This window comes from Diorhabda sublineata, chromosome 1 (assembly GCF_026230105.1).
Source record: "Diorhabda sublineata isolate icDioSubl1.1 chromosome 1, icDioSubl1.1, whole genome shotgun sequence".
NCBI classification, from domain to species: domain Eukaryota; kingdom Metazoa; phylum Arthropoda; class Insecta; order Coleoptera; family Chrysomelidae; genus Diorhabda; species Diorhabda sublineata.
In genome coordinates, this window is record NC_079474.1 from 20,343,829 (window position 1) to 20,361,991 (window position 18,163).

Here is an 18,163-nt window from a genome sequence, read left to right on the forward strand (position 1 = left end):
ATAAGTGTTGCTAGAGTGAAATATAAATGGGAATTTCAATAATGATGTTAGATGACTGGGTAACTCATAGATTTAAAACTCCTTTGATACGCTTTACTAACATTTTTTGATGGCAATAAAGAGGACGGGAAACAAAAATTGTAATCGTTTTCAAATATATTTTATTTCAAAAATACCTTACTATTATTAACAGAAAAAAAATCAACTTGTATATAATACAATCATATTTACAATATATAAATACAATTTCAGATGATATAATTAAGTATAGCAAAATATAAAACCAATCATTTCTACATGCAAAAGACGCAAGAAAAATGATAACAAAAATTACAATTTATGACGAGTTCTGTAATTACCATAAAAATATTTTTCAAAATGTTAGCAGGAGAAACATTTAAAACTGTCGTGAATAATAATAAAATGTGAATAGATCTGTTTAAATTATAGATTAGACTGAATTTACAAACTAGTTGCGACCACTATGATCAATTTACCATCTTCAGAGACCGAAGCTAAACCTTCAGTCTCTTGATGGTAACTTAAAAACTGTCTGACGCGCTTTTAGGTAACCCAATTACTAACTTCAGATGATTGATTCACAGTATCTAATAAAATATCTTGTATATCAAAAAGCGTGTTGACAGTATAATGATGAGTGTTGGTGTAGTGGTGGTGTAAACAGTGTGTTCAGTATGAACATCCCCAACGTTCCCAGAAATTTCAATTTGGAATTTTCAGATATTTTAATTCAAAACTCAATTTTATAATAAACAAAATACAAGGCTTGTCCAAAAAATAAGGTGCCCTACGAATTTTCAAATGAAAAATATATTTATTGGCATAATACATGTTTCGAAAGCTTATAACTTCCTAATTCAGGAAAGAGATGGTAATCACTAGGGGCCAAGTCTGGGCTGTAAGGCGGGGGGTGGGGAGGAGGGGTGTGAGACAGTAATCCATCCAAATCTGTTGATGAGATTAGTTATGACACGGGCGATATGCGGGTAGACGCACTCTATTTACACCTCACACAGTTTAGAATGAATATCCTCTGGAGGAACATTTTTGTTACACAAAAAACTAATCACAGACTGTAATTTGCATCTAGCGTGGAAATCAAATAGAAGCTTCATCTTTCACTGCTACCAAGACACGAATGAAAGTTGTAGACAGTTCACCAGGGCGGGAATTGTAAGAGAGTGAGCCAAGCTACACGCCAGTCTCGTCAAATCCCGCCTAATAGTGTTCCTAGCGTCAGCAGCTCTTTAGGAACCTTATTTTATGGACAACCCTCGTATTATACAATTAAAAAATGACTACATAATTGTATATATAAAAAACATACAACTGTGATGTAGAAGGGTAAAGTACAAACTGTTTCCCGAAAGATTTCTTGGAAATCTTAACTAACATGGATGAATGTTTTCCAACTTTGGAATATTCCATCGCTATTTCTTCTAAGAAAGGCACTATACATGAGGTCCGATCAATTACCATTGTACATTCATTTCCGCGCAAATACATTTTATTTTTATAATTTTTTGTTTGATAAAACGATTATAGTATAAATTGATCGAAGTAACATCATTTTTTTTCATAATTTTATGAAACTGTATAGCTCAAATAATTGTACCTCCGATTCATTTTGTCATTTTTCTTTTTTAGAATTCATTATAAAATTAAACTTGTAACACAAAACTCGTCAAACAATTTAAATGATTCACAATTAAATGACTGTCAGACATATTTATACATACAATATAGAAAGTTTTTTTCCATTTTCAGTACAAATCAACAATTTTCTAATACAATAAATCAACTACTAAGTTTTCAAATGTTAGGACTGGAAGTTCATCAACCTATTCCAGATCTTAATAAAAAAAGATCAAATTTAATAATGGCAATAAAATTTACGACCTCGTGGCGTCGTTGCCTTTTTAAAAGAACCACGACACATCCTAAGCGTTTAATATTCGCCAGAATCCAGTATAGCTGTTTCGGGAAAGTCGTAACATGAATTAGAATTGAAATAAAATATTCGCCACTACCTAACTAACCCAACTCAAGCAATTTTCGATTATCCGATTAATTCGGCGGGCGTAGGTTAGATTAGGTTGTGCCTAATATTTTATTTCATATAATTCATGTAACGATTCTCCCGAAACTGTTACACTGGCTATTTGCAATTCTACATATTTTTACGTATAATTCGAAATTCGAAAGCTTGGAAATATATTAGAATTAGAACATACATGGCATTAATTTTGAAAATCCAGGTTATTTACAAAGCCAGTTATATGTCGCCTGTTCATGTGTAGGACTAGCAACAATAGAAAAAAAAACTAAGAATTTTGTATAACATAAACCATTAAAATGATAATAAAATTTTTTTTTAAATATTTTTTTATTAGTTATACCAATTTGAATTCAATATTCATAAACGATTGTTGCGTCAGCTAGTAATAAATAAATTTCCTTTATAGCCAATTTTTACTTACAAAAGCAAAAATATGGTATATTGTCTTTGGTTATTTGGTTTTTGTAGTACATACTAAATCTTACAAAAATTTTATGTGAAAAGCTTACGAAACTGGATCCAAGGCATGTATTACATATTTTAGTATGATTGACAATAACTAATTCATAACGTCTGTGTGTTTTTTTGTAATTGACAGAAACTTTTATCTCGGTGTATACTATTTATTTACTACAAGAGAAACTAACGGTTGAAAAATATTAAGATACGAAAAATTTCAGGAAAACCTCAATTACCAGTTTGTTAAAACCAGCAAAGGAATGAAAGGATAGAAACACCTGATATGAGACAGGGTACACATAGAAGGGCCTTGTGCCGCTCTTATACACATTAAACTAATCCGCTTAGCAGGCGCAAAATTCGACTGGTCACTGGCCTTCAAACCAGATAAAGTTATCTAAGATCCCATATCTTTGATATAAGTATTATACGATCTAGAAAGACGTTGGTGCATGAAGGAGAAAGAAGCTTTAAACCACGTCAGGGGTGAGTGTCCAGCACTGACATTTACAAGATTCAAAGGGTTGGGCAAGCCTAATGGCGTGCATATCACCCCCAACTATGAACTTTTCAAAGGAAGACTTCATACCTAAACCGTAGGACATCTAAACTGCCTGTCCTAATTTATGTTTTGATTAGTATAAACTGAATTTGTAACATAATAATAAAATTATTGTGTGTTGTTAATACTGATAAAATAAAATTGTTGATAAGTTATATATTCCCCAATATCTCGTTTACTACGACTAGCGTTCTATTCCTTAAAAGGAAAACTAATAACATAAATTTTGTCTTCGTATGTATAAATAGACTGAAAATAGTACGTAATTATAAATAAATTAACTTACATTTAAAATAAATAATTTAACAATTGAAAGGTACTGAAGAAAATTTTAACCTTAAAGAACAAATACAGAGATTTTCCTGGAAAATTATTTTAAAATATAATAAATTAATCAGTTTAGTGCAAATAAAATTTAAACAGGCAAACATATGGAAGTAATTGTAAGAAAGCAAAGATAGGAAATTCATGGTGTGATCTTCCTACTGCTCAATGGTTTTGTTTACTCTCAATCACATCTTGATGAAAGAGCATTTTTTTCTTACAAAAATCCTCTTAAGACAAATATCTTTGTACAATAAAGTAAGCTACACCTTTTCTGGAGATATAGTTGTTAATAATATTGCCAGGACAATATATATTTATTAAATTAATTGAATTATCTTTTACATATTCTATTTTCTGTAAATAATTTTTCAGGAACATCTGAAACGAGCCTTAAACACTACATTAAAATTAATTTACAATATTTACATTAAAAAAAATATGGAATGATTTATAATCTATGAAGCTGTGAATGAACTATTAGTATAAAAAAATATCAATAATATTATTAATTAAAATGGTATGAGACTTCATGTACACAATTACTATGAGAAATAAAAATTCATAAATTCCGGTAATATGATGACATTTAGGAAAATTTTAAATTCCTACTATTATGAATAATTATAAACCACTAGATTTTGATAATCGTTTCAATGATCTGTGTTTATGTAGTTATTTTAAAAAAGTTTTAATTTTTTCATTATAAAACATTTATTTCATGTAATTATTGAAGTACTAGGAGTCAAATTTTCATTTCCATGAGTAAACACAATTTGATTATAAACACACATTTATTTTGTTTCAACTTGAGAAATTCGAAATTCCAGTGACTTTCAAATGTAAATCATTTCGAGATACGAGTTGTGATTAAAAACTACTAAGCGATTACCGAACCAGTTCCCGCTTGTTAGTCCACTACTATAGGCGCTTTATTGAGATCGGATCTCCCTAAGAATTTTAAGCAATGCATTAAATCAAGTACAAAAAATACTAAGGCAGCACACAAAATATTCAAATCTATCCTTAGAAATAATTTCGAAAACTGTTTACAAGTGGATGAGGGATTTCAAAGTGGAGATCAGTTAGTTCAAGACAAGAAACGGTTCAATCTCAAAAAAGTGTGCAAAAATTGAACCAACTTGTTCGAAGATGCGATTGTAGTACTTTTGCCACAAAAGAGGACCGAAAAATGAGGTATTAGCTTCATTCTTTATCATGACAATGCTCCACGCCACAAATAGCTTTTGTTTTATGAGTTTTTGAGTACCAGAGTGTTCTTGTTTGTCTACATCCACATTGATGATTTCATTTATTACCATAACGGAGCATATGAAAGTCGTACTGAAAAAAGAATTTTTTATCACAGCTCGAACGTTGCGAGTTTATTGCATAATGAATTAAGAGCATTGAACCCCAAAAACATCCTATCTATGCATAATTTCGTTTCATCCACTTAGTTGTTTATAAACAAATTGTTTTCAAATTTAATTCAAAAGCACATTACCAGGATACAAATGAGAATAAAGACACCACAAAATCTCTAACCATTTTTAACATGTTTTTGTCAATAGAAATAAAATACTGCTTCAAGATGTAAATTGGCACACATATGAACTTTAGAAATAAATTGTTGCATACGGCAATAAAATATTATAAATTAGTTCAATGTAAAACCATACTACAGATAATTAGGACCAATAAGTACGAGGATATTTCAACTACATATATGCTGGGAAAAGTTTTGACACCATTCTTGATAAGATAAGAAGTTCACAATTGAGCAGATAAAAGCAAGTGCGAAAGAAACTTTCCAGAAATACTTACAGTTAGAATAATTGCAGTGCTAGTCAAGGGCAGAAAATTCTATGAAAAATATCCAGGATAAAACAACCATAAAAAACAATTTCAATTAGTTTTTAGTGCGAAAATTGACCATTAGTATAGTTGACTTAGTGTTATTTATCTCAAAAGCACTTCCCTTCTTTACTTTGTGAAAAAAGTATAATTTCTACTGAATTTTTATCATTAGATTTTTTCATAAAAATTAGTAAATGTAATTAGATTTGAGAAATTTTCTGCTTAAACCCTATGAATTCAAGTTTATGTGATTTATCTATTCATCAACTGGACAACGACTAAGTTCTATCAGTCCAACTGCAGCTTTATTTTTAGCCTGCTTTAATTTTGTAATTTTTGAGTTTTATTTTGGAAAATAGTGATTATTTGCCATTATATTACAAACCAAACCGTTTGCTACTGCAGTTGGCGATGTTGGTGTAAACTTCTTCTAAAAACCTTTAACATCATATTATTATTATATCTTGAATATAGTTGTTTTTTTTTGTGAAAAAAGTCTCTACAAATAAATTATGGTTTGTAATTAAAGAAGGCAGTTTCTAAAGACAAATAACAGTTCTTTTTTTAATAAGACAGTCTCTGAAGACAAATGATGGTTTGTACTTGAAAGACAGTCTCTGAAGACAAATAACGGTTCACTTTGAAAAAAAAAACAGTCTCTAAGAGCAAACTACAATTTGTTTTTGAAAAAGACCGTCTTTGAAGACAAATGATGATAGTTTATAGATGAAATATGCAGTCTCTAAACACAAGTAACGGTTCATTTTTTAATAAGACAGTCCCTGAAGACAAATGATGGTTTATACTTGAAAGACAGTCTCTAAACACAAATAACGGTTCATTTTTTAATAAGACAGTCTCTGAAGACAAATGATGATTTGTAGATGAAATACAGTCTCTAAACACAAATAACGGTTCATTCAATCTTGAATTTTAATGTGATGTTAATAATTAAAGTTGTACAGTGATATTTTCAAAGTGATATCCAAGAATATGAATTTGAAAATTTGTGATTTTATGGCAGCTGTTTCTCCTTAACAAGATTTACTTGTGAAATAAATTGACAAGAATGTCATATTATGAAGGAAATGATGAAAACAATTTAGCAAAAAACTTGATTTGTAAGAATAATAGATATTTGTATATAATAAGAAACAGTAGTTCCCAAACCAATTTTGGGAGAAACAAAAAATTAACTATGGAAAGAAAGATAAAACACCAGTTTCTATAGTTCTAGAGTATATCACCATTGCATATGTGAAAAATTCTTAAGAAACTTATAAAAGCGAAGATCTAACCTCTCTTAATCCAGCACAAATCCCGGAGTTCATCAAAGCTCTGGAACTGGAAGGCAAGCCTCGAGAGCAACTCTGATAGGAGGCAAAGTTGTCATATTACGAAATAAATGAAGGAAATAAGATCTTAGAGAAAGAAAAAAATTTAAAACTAAGACGACTAACAAGATATTCGAAGAGGTTATAATAAAAAACGCTTAGATCCCGAAGTATTCATAGTAGAAACATAAACCTAATTTTTTGTTGAACCATTAGGTCAATTAATACATATATTCCAAACTAATATACTGTGGGGGCTAGCTGAACCTATACCAGGAATTCCAATTTTTTAAAAGTGTATTTGTATTTAAAACAAACATTTCAACTACAAGTTATTATTACATTAATTTCAAATGGTGATATGTAGCAAAAACTACTATTAAGCACAATTATATAAACTTACTATTTACTGTTAGAATGATTCAGTATAGAATATTGTGTACTAGGGTGGGTAAAAAAAGAATTATTTCTTTACAATGGGTTGATAGACGCCTTAAAATATTTTACCTAATACGAGCTCTCAATTTTAATAGGAAGATCCTACGCATCACAGATTTTTATTTTTATCTCAATTAATACCTTATCATTAATTGATTGTACAGAAAAATGTTCTTGAAGTATTTTATAGGAAATTTAATGCTCTACAAAAAAGATATCTTATATTTTTTCCATAAGCCTCACCATGATATTGAAGATTTAAGTTAGATAATTTTAAGTCAAACTTCATTTTTGTTTTTGAATTTCATAGCTCGATAATAAATGACTATTATAAAATGCCCAATAACAATTTTTGTAGGAAATTGATTGTTCTATAAAAATGGTATCTTATGTTTTGGTGATTAAATCAACCGTTCAAAAGATATTAACTATCAAACGTTCATGTGTACTAATTTTGAAAGTTTTTAATAAAATAATAGAAAAATTTCAATTTAATTTATGAATGTTATATAAATTTCTTTTTTTTGTCATTAAGTATTATTTGAGTTTTCAACTTTTTTAAATAATTTTCTAAACATTTTATTTTTAATCATTAGAAATAACGATAATTTTTATTTCAATAACGTGTTTAAAAATGTTTCCACTATAGCTGGAGATATTGTCCTAGGTGAAATTTCTTCTCTATGGAATTTTCTTTGCATATTTCATTTCTTCTGTTTTCTTTGAGAACTAGCGCCAATACATTTTTTTTATAGTTATGTCTGTTTTTGTCTACATTTTCTTCAGCATTTCTAGTGTTCCTACAACTTATGATCATATATATTTGATAAAATGATCAATAATTTCCAAATTTTGCGATTACAACTCGAATTTATATGATATTTATCGAAAATATGGATAAGGAAATTCATTCATTCATTCATAAAAATGCAGCTGATAAAGTTATCGAACTGCATAAAAATAACTAGATTCTGACTAGTGGATTAACTAACTTTTTGATGGCAATATTTAAGAGATATATTTAAATCAAAAAAGACCCGGAGAGAAATCTTTCTAATAACCCAAATAAATCAAACTGAATTATGAAAATTTTAGAAGTAGATGAAAGTAAAGTATTTACAACATTTAATTATCATAAATTTTGGTAACATCTGAACATAAATTAAATTTACTCTTAAAATCAATACTCATGAAAGGTTGATATCTTTTGAGTGCTTAATTTTATCCTATTAAAATTAAGAGCTCGTATTTGGTGAGGACTTTTTTAAGATGTCATGCAACACATTTTTCCATGTGACTTGTTATAAAATTCAATTTTCACCCACCCTATCGTATATAGTACCAATTTCAACTTAGCACCAGCATTTATTATATGTACCTATTTACCTCGTGAGAAAAAAAATTCTTAGAATTAAATACTGCTCCAACAAAAAGAGCTACCCTGTACAAACATCATCAAAGTATGTAAAAAAATATACTCTACTGTAGTTAAGTGAAGAGAATCGATCGAGAACATATATGTAAAGTTTATGGAAATATATAGAAAATTCATTTGTGGTAGTTAATTGTGATTTAACAAATTTATGGAAAAATGCAACTATGTAATAATTTTTCGAAAAAAAACTATTAAACTTTGTAATAATCAACAAGCATACTAACTATATGTTTTTCTAGTATTTTCTCAATAATTACCAAGTATAAATTTAAAAAAATACCATATGTACACTAAACTTCCACACACAGTACTGTCTCTAAATCAAATTTGTTTTTTAATATCACATTTGCTAAAGTAGGATACACTATTCATTTAAATATCTTTGGTGTAATATTACCTACAAAAATATTTAATAAAAGACAAGATAATTGTTTAGTACTGCCTCAACAAAGTAAAAAAATTGAATAAAATGGCATTAATCCAATCTCACTTGTAATTACCTACGATTATCATTGGAGTTCCTTGTTTTTCAATTAACTAATCTATTAATTTTCCCATTCATCAATTTTTTTCACCAACTACAGTAATCGAAATCGAAAAATCAAATCATACAATATCACTCGGATGACTTTTGTTGTCACGATCCTTGAAAAATCCCTTTTCAGTCTTGCACTCCCGAATAGTCACTGTTTTTAGGTTAACTGTGACATCAGTTATAAACACTTGATCAGCTACTGGATTCCTTGCCAACCAATAATCCGAACCTGGACTAGTGAGGGCTGGCAAATCATTAGAAACATTGTTATTGTTAGTATTATTATGACCATTAACAGCTATTGGTTTTTCTTCCATAGGTCCATTCTCTGACTTTATTTCTACTTTTTTATCAGGCCTGTAACAATAATATAACCTTTAATAATTTAACAGAAAGCAGCAAAAAGTAATATATCATTATTAAGGCATTAACCACCCTAGAAGATTTCCATTTTTCAATTTTAAATGGTCCCCTAGAACCGCAAAAATTATTCATGATTTTCTACTACTTTAAATGCAATTATCTCAATACTACATTTTTTAGGTTGGCTGCACTCCTAGCTCACACAATTTTCAACCCTTTGACTTGAAATTTTGAATATGTCTGGGAAAATACATTATCTTTGAAAGTACAAAGGAGTTTTTCTTTCTATTTCACAGTTCATTTAATATTAACAACTATCTTACAATTTTTTGAGCAAGTTTATCACTTTTCACTTTAGAAGTGCGCTATATGCACTTCTATGGCAGTTATAGATAGTAAAAAAATCATTGGCTCATTTTGATTAAAAAAATTACAAGAGGCACTTCTATGGCAGTTATAGATAGTAAAAAAATCATTGGCTCATTTTGATTAAAAAAATTACAAGAGGCGTCATCGTAAAATTGCTTTAAAACTGCCATTCTGAAATAAATCCCTTGAAAAAAATTATTGTAAGCATTCCATATTTGGTAAAATAAACTCACGTTTCTGTTATCTGAATTTTGTAATATTTCTGGAAATAAATCTTTAAAAAGCCTATTTTTTCAGCTTCTAATGTGTCCTAATCCCTTAAGATAGATTCTTTGTAAAATAAAAACATTAGAAATGGTCTGTTGAGAGTTCTGGAAAAGTGAGAGAAGGCCTAATAACAGGAAGCTTTATCTAAATGACTCAAGACAAGAAAGTATGGTACAAAAGAAAGGAGATCTTTCTGCAACAATAAACATTACAAAATTCAAATGATTACTAACCTTTTTTCATCAGTTCGTGATGCTACTGGTTTTGGAGATGCGGGTTCTTTAATAGAAGAATGTGGTAATGTGGCATCTGCTGGTACCTGCCTCTTATCAGTACTTGTTCTAGGTGCTGTAGCTGTCAATACAGCTGGACTAGAGGCTGAAGGTATTGCTGAAGTTTCTTCTTCACTCTTTGAACCTTGTTTATCACTTGTTCTCGACGCTGCAGAAGTTTGCTTGGAGGTCAATTTAGGAGTCTAAAAAAGAAAATAAATATAAACCAAAAGTTATTAGATAAATGGAAAAATCTCACTTTTGCAGGAGGTGGACTGGAACTAGTCGGACTAGTAGTTATAGTAACGCCTATTTTTCCACTTTCTTTGGATAAAACTTCGGCTTTCCTTTTAGTTCCTGTATCCATTCTTGCCAGTAGTGGTGTTCTGTCTTCGCTACTGGAACTATTTGAATTTTCATTTTCAACAGGGTCAGTTGCAGGTGTTGCTGTATTTTCTGTCGTTTCTTCAGAACCTGAATTTCATATGAATGTAATTCTACATTTCAAATACCCTCTAATCATCCATTAAAAACTCAAAATCAACTTCTACTTACAGAAACAATAACAAACAATGAAAATGTAAAATTGTCTCAGAATCCTATTGATCAACAATAATAAATGTGTGCTTGATGTTCTTATATATTTTAACTATAGTTTCATCTACTGTATTTGTACTGGGATTGGAGAAATATTACAAACGAATTCTGAATTTACTAATTTAACACCAGTTCCTCTGAAAACAAGAGAGAAGACCATCAATTTCTTCAAGTCTATATTTGAAAATCAGACCTGCATGAAATAATTTGTGTATTTCACAATTTTATCATAAAATATTTCTCCCTTCTAGTTAGTATACTATTATTTTATTATTATCTAATACAGTGAAACAATATACTTGATTGTCCAGTGGTAATTCTAATCCAATTTTCCTCTTTATTCTCTTTTCCTTCAAACAATTACAGATTCACCTCAAAAAGTTAATTTTATAGAAAAAAATATTTACCAGTCCGAGTATTATCATCTTCAAGACGAGTAGCTGCTTCATGTTTATTCTTTCCTCTAGGTACAGGGGCAGAAGGTACTGGTGTAGCTTCAGATATACCTTCATCTTGACTTTCCTCCCCACTCCTAGCACCATCATCCTCAGTATCTTCAGCAACTGCAGCAGGAGTAGCTGTCTGGTGATGTTTTTTCTTGGGACCTCTTTTCAATGTCCCATCTGGTTTATGGTTTTGTTCATATAGTTCTATTAGACGGTTATCCAATATATTTTCTTCTGGTTCCCATGTGTTATGCTTTTGACTCCAGCCTTTCCATTTTACCAGGTATTCAACAACACCCTACAAAACATATATTTAAACCCAATGTAATAGGAATAAGATGAAGTGTTTAATAGTAATAAAATTATTTTTAAAACACCTCAACAATCCTTATTGCAAAAAATATATTCACAATTGTCTCAAAAATGTATACACTCTCCAAAAGTATTAAAAAACATTCCTAGTTCCAGTTTTTAAGAAATCCACAATAGATCTAGAGCAAGTCTTCATTATAAATCTTTCTACATGGTAGAAATATTGGAAAACTTACATAATTTATGGATGAAGAGATGTAATTCACTTCTTAATGAATTCATACAAGGCTAAAAGAAGTAGTAATGCTTGCAATGAGAGATAATGAAGAATGGAGATGTGATAATGACAGAAAACAATGAGAAGGAAGGGAAACAGAACCTCACTTGACTACTTATAGGTTTCATACCAAAGTGCCTAAGTTAAGTAATTCCAATGGAAAATATTCAACAGGATGTTATAATTTGGTTAGAAAAAGATTTTGTAGATTGAATTAGATATGTATTCATTAGTTTACACTTTGAATTAGTCCCTATTTTATAATAAAATATTAGTGAGAAACTGTAACCAAAATAGCAGCTTTGAAAATAAATATATATTTTTAAAAAACTATTAACAAGTCTATTATTAAAATCGTTTTAAATGATAATGCTCCATGAAAATAAATACCAAATAATATAGAGAAAGTGTATAACTTTAATGCTGATAAGTATCTAATAAAACCACAGTTTAGTAAATGATAAACATTTTAACCTTTCAAAGCATGAACCAGTATTGTAATTGATAATTAAGTAGATATATGGCAAATTTTTACCAAAATCGAGTAGTTTGAATTGAAAATTAAGGGTAAAATGGTTGAAAATATGTATACAAATATATTTATGAAATGGTACAAGGTTTACAATATTTAATAAATAGAAAAATTACAAGAAATAAACTGCCAAATTTTCCTTATAATCACCAAATTTGACAAATTAAGTAATAAATTTCAATAAATAATTATGAAAATGTTTGTTTACCCTTCGAATCCTTTTTCTGGTAATTCTCTCCGCGGCATAAACACGATCGTCACCAATGAGATCCATTGTTTTCGGGTCTTTAATATTCACTGGATTCACTGTTATTATACGTTATTGGAAATCTTGTTATATTTAATACAACTTTTGGGAATATAATGTGCATATTTCTTGAAAAAGCACGAATTTTCATTTAATTTACACTACCTTAAAGTTCACTTCCTGTTCATTCTTCTCCGTGTTTTGTATAATACAAGACAACACTTTAGTGAAATTTTGTGCTGATTTCTCAATTTATGTTGTATGCCTGAATAATGACAGGTGGTAAGAGCCAAATAACAAATTTCAAAATATTTTGCTCTTTTAATATATAGTACGAAATATATCTTCTTGCTTAGCGATAAAATATAATTTTCTAGCTAATCGATAATAAGTTTAACGTTTTTTATATTACATTGGTAAAATATTGTAAGCTACATTTCCTTTTTATTGTTTTGAATAAGTATTTATTACTGATCTGGAATAATTATTTATTATCTTATGTTAAAGCTCTTTTCCTTTTAATTATATGCATAGCTTTGTGAACGTGCATATCTATATTCCATTAATAGTTTTAATGAACCATTCGCGAAAAATTTTCTAAGAAACTGGAAATTGACAAATGCGTTATGTCAATTTAAGCTAACCCCGTGCGTTTATCTAACCACAAAACTTAACCATTAGACAACATTTTTTTTACACCAAACATACAACAGGGAGCAAATACCTGAGTAATAGCAGTATTTAATATTTTGTAATAATGGCCGGTCCAAAGAAAAAGCCAAGAAATCCTTCAAAATCTGGATCTGAAGAATCGGAAAATGAGGAAAGTGATTCCGGCACCTATCTTGGTCAAAAGGTAACCACGTGTAAATAAGTTATAAATGAATTTCTAGTTAATTGTGAGTATAGAACATATCTTCAAATGAAGTTATACCGGTTTTTAGGAAATTCAAGCTACGTTTGAGGGCCGAAATCCGGAAAGTCAGGATTTTCATGGTATCAAACAACTTTTGAGTCAACTCTTTTTAAAAGCTCATATAGATCTCTCTCAACTGAGCGATTTGTTAATTGCACAAAATGGTATCGGCTCTGTTTTGAAACAAAGTTACGGTGATAGTGATGACGAGGATGAAGATGTGGATATGAATGATGAAAAGGACGTATTTGGAATTACAAGTGTTATTAGTTTGACATCTTCAAAAGTATAATTTGAAGAAGAAATCAATATCTCTTGATAACATATTTATTTTAGAACACACCGTGTATACAGCAATTTTATTCATTATTGGAGGAACTTGGACAAAAACATGCTGATGAGTCAGTTCAAAATATCATCAAGAATATAGTAACACAACATAGGATAGGATTTTTAATAAATGAACGATTTGTCAATATACCAGCACAAATTTCATTGCCTTTGTTCACATCTTTAAGTGATGAAGTAGATAGAATGGCAAAGAAATATCCTTATTATGATTTTGAGTATTACATACTGATTTGTAAAACATGCAGATCAAAAGATAACAAAGGTGAGGATTTGATGTTTTTAAGTTCAATGGGGATTTTTTGGTGTTTTTTAGATCTCTTTTCTGCTTTTCAAAACTTCTTTTTATAGGAGCATTTCCCCTTACTACAAAAAGGCCATCAAGTCTCAATATAAGATATTTATTTATACTCTTTTCTTGAAAGTGTATTGGCCTTTTCTTTGATTTAGGAACTAAGGCCAGAGACTATTATTATTGTATATTTAGTCAAGTTTTCAGTTATTATTTGGATTTAGGGTTCACTCTATTTTTGATCATGAAAAATCAAAAAACTAATATTTTCTATTTGGTTTTTACATTTTGTTCATTTTTCTGGCACATTTAAAATAAAAATGAGACCAAGTTTGAAAACCATATTTGTTTTAGTCAATAAAAAAATTCAAAGGCCATAAATTTCTAGATGTCTCTGAAAACTGTGTTTAAAAAAATCGTATTTTTGTGGAAAATTCAATCTAAAACAAAGATTGAAATTAATATTTTTTAGGTTAAGTTCGATTTTTTCATGCTTTCTTTGTAAGTTTTTCTGAATTCCACAACTATTTAATTAGTGTATGAAAATTTGTTTCTTTTTAATGAAAGTAAACAATACAATAAATAATACTCGCCTGCTTGCAACATTAATATCAACATCATGCCCTATCCAGGTCCGTGTCTCAAATCATACAACCATCCATCATTGAATCTCCAAACCTAACTTTTTATGTTTATGTATTACTTAAACTCTCCCTTTCTATTGAAAGGGTAAGACTAATTGTAGAGGGTCTTATATATGTCATGAAGTATTTTTGGTTTCCTTACTTTCACTAACTCATTAGATTTTATTTGAAAAATGACCTTTTCGTGTTTGATTTTAGATGAAGAGTTTTTCACAAATGAAGAAGAGGAAATATTTTCCAAAGAAGCAGATTTAACTTTTGATTTTTGTGTTGCTAATGAAAGTGATGTAGGATTAGGAGGCAAATGGCTTGCCAATGATCGGCAAGTTATACCCTATAGAAGAATAGTCATTTTTAAAGCGGATAAACTTAAAAATATTGTCACTAAAATAAGTACTTTTGTTCAGTCATCATAATAACATTCATTTAAATTGATTCAAAATCAAATTGATTGATTCATTTTAATTTTGTTTTTTATAATTTTCAAAAGAAATCAAGTATAAGTTTTTAAATAAAAACATAATCATTATTTAATATTTTGTTTTAACAACAGGGAAAATTTGTGATTATTTTCACAAAATTTCCTTTTCAACATAGCTTAAGAGCAACAAGATGATAGCAACATCAGCAGAAGTTTGAGTTTCAAGCTTATTTACCACCTTAAAGTTACCCTAGAATTAATATTAAGTGGTCATAAGTTGAACTTGACAAAATATTTTGGGCTGGAAACTATCAAGCTTTACATTGAGCTGTATCTATGACAATTTATGTCCCCCATGCTCCATAAAATCTTTCTGCACGATGCAATTGTGATAGAACATACTTTATTACCAATTGGATTACTATACGGAGAAGCTCGGAACAAGCATTTCCATGCCGGCAGAACTTGGGAAAGATATTATGAAAGGAGACATATAATATATATATATATATATATATATATATATATATATATATATATATATATATATATATATATATATATATGAAATGTATAATATATTATTATACATTTCATGACTGTTCTTCATAAATTTGTAGTAGTTATCGATCCACCCTCGTAAAAGTTCTTCATCATCTGTGTATTCGCGATAAACTACTAAACAGATTTTTATGCGGTTTACTTCTGTAGATAGAGACATATGGTTTAAACTAGAGGAGGCCTATATCCAGCAGTGGATGGAAGATGGCTGATAGATGATGATGATGATGATGACTTCTGTAGATAATGTAATGCATACTGTTTAAATATACCCTTATGAGCAAAAAATCGACTCAAGTCGGACGCTCTAAATCTATTGCTATTTTTACGATTTTAAATTTTCTCAAATACGAATCTATTCGATACGAGGTAGGCGATGATACCCCTTACGGTACTACAAATTTCACTTGCACGCGCCTATAAGCTTACTTATGTCCGTTTTTTACATGCAAACAAAATTTGATATTCGGATTGCCTAAAGTTGGGGCTGTTTTGCTATTTTTTCCCTAGTTGAAGTTCGAAGCAATTTGGAATAAATGATTTCTAGTGATTTTTACTTCAATCATAGGTAAATGTATTCTAAAGTATAATACACAATTATAACATCACTCAATAAGTCGGCGTCAAAAAAAATTATCTCGAAGTAAATAACAACAAAGCTAATATACTACATCATTCAATAATTCGTATTACTGACACACAGTTGACGCTGCTATCGTCAAATCCATATGACGCTTATGAAGTACCAACTTTCAAAAGACCTGTGTGTCAAATTTCATGACATTTCGATTAGTCAGAAAAAAGCTTTAAAAAATTTAAGTGAAGCTACTTTTGTTATTTTCAAAACTATTTCGTGTGTTAATTTTTCATTGCTTCTTTATGAACCACGTTCGAAGCGTCCAAAGGCACAATAGTCAGCTGGCAAAGTTATGGCTTCAGTATTTTGGGATGCGTATGGAATATTGTTCATCGACTATCTTCAAAAGTGAGAGACAGTCAATAACGAATAGCACATAGAGTTTTTGGATCATGTGAATGAAAAAATGAAGGAAAACCAGCATCATATGTCAATGAAGAACCACAGAGAGTGCACCGATTCTTAAGCCGATAGCAACGATGGTTAAATTGAACGAATCATACTTCGAAATGCTTCCTCATCCATCGTATAGACCAGATCTGACTCCCAGTGACTACTGGCTATTAACTGTTCTAAAAAAATGCACGCGGGTGAGAAATTGATCTCAAATGAAGAAGCAATTGCTGAAACAGAAGCCTATTTTGAGACAGACAAATCCTTTTACAAGCCCGGGATAGAGAAATTGTAGAAGCGTTGGAATGATTGTATTGCTCTTGAAGGAGATTATATTGATGAATGAAATCGTTTAAAAACAATGTTTTTTTTTTTTAGTTAGTCACACGACTTATTGAGGAATGTGTAATGTATAATAAAATAATCAAAATTCCAATGCAATTATCTTTATTTTGAAAATAACTACGCGTACTATTAACCCATTTTGTTCCGTTTAGAGAAATTAAAATTCTTCAAAGTAGGTAGAGAAATTGAACAGTTTTTACAACATTCAAGAGATTCTCTGACATGGATCTGTTATCAAAATAAATATATTTGATTTCTATTTATGCAAATAATATTTATTATTCCAGTCAGTTCTTAATTTAACTGATTACATAAAATATTTCCTTCCTTTGAAAAGAAATTAGTTTTGATATTTAATTCCAACAAGTGCCAGACGCAGTTTGATAAATAAGATGAAAATTTCTACTTTCGATTCGATCAATCTTCTTATTCTTCTTCCTGGGTACAAGTAAATTTCCCCTCAACAGCTGGTGATTCAACATTAGAGCAAGTGGGGTTGAAGTCTGAACTGGTTTTATTTTATTGTCGACCATCTTCGAACTCCAAGATTATAGATTGTTTTTTGGAGTCGTTTTGGCTTTAAAGCCACTCTGGGCCTATACATAGAAAATATTTTGTACATCTTACTGTTTTGATTCCAACATAGACCCCTCCCAAAGGAGGCTATTTTTGGGGGCTCTTGTGTCCCACTTCCCTAGGTGTCATAGGTAGAGAATATGAGTCAAATAATATTTTGTATCTTAATTGTAATTTAACATAGATTGCTTTAATTGACATATAATAACGAAATTATTAAGAGGAGGTCAAAGACAGACAATTATTTCAAATTAAATATCTAAATGATTATCATTTACAAAATAATATATATCTACATCGACATTAGATATACTATCTATA

General features: G+C 29.7%; 2 protein-coding genes across 2 annotated transcripts; one reads left to right on the forward strand and one right to left on the reverse strand.

The window, feature by feature from the left end:
- Positions 1-150: 150 nt before the first annotated feature.
- On the reverse strand, positions 151-12,934 carry LOC130447249 (polycomb group protein Pc). The gene is made up of 5 exons (XM_056783963.1): positions 12,671-12,934; positions 11,303-11,639; positions 10,558-10,772; positions 10,260-10,501; positions 151-9,384 (listed from the first exon to the last, which is right to left on the reverse strand). The coding sequence occupies exons 1-5, from the start codon at positions 12,734-12,736 to the stop codon at positions 9,099-9,101; spliced, it is 1,146 nt and encodes a 381-aa protein (XP_056639941.1). The 5' UTR covers positions 12,737-12,934; the 3' UTR covers positions 151-9,098.
- A 397-nt stretch (positions 12,935-13,331) lies between these two features.
- Positions 13,332-15,443, forward strand: LOC130441169 (protein BCCIP homolog). Its single transcript, XM_056774734.1, has 4 exons — positions 13,332-13,565; positions 13,654-13,911; positions 13,962-14,238; positions 15,108-15,443. The coding sequence occupies exons 1-4, from the start codon at positions 13,467-13,469 to the stop codon at positions 15,323-15,325; spliced, it is 852 nt and encodes a 283-aa protein (XP_056630712.1). The 5' UTR covers positions 13,332-13,466; the 3' UTR covers positions 15,326-15,443.
- The last annotated feature ends 2,720 nt before the right edge of the window (positions 15,444-18,163 follow it).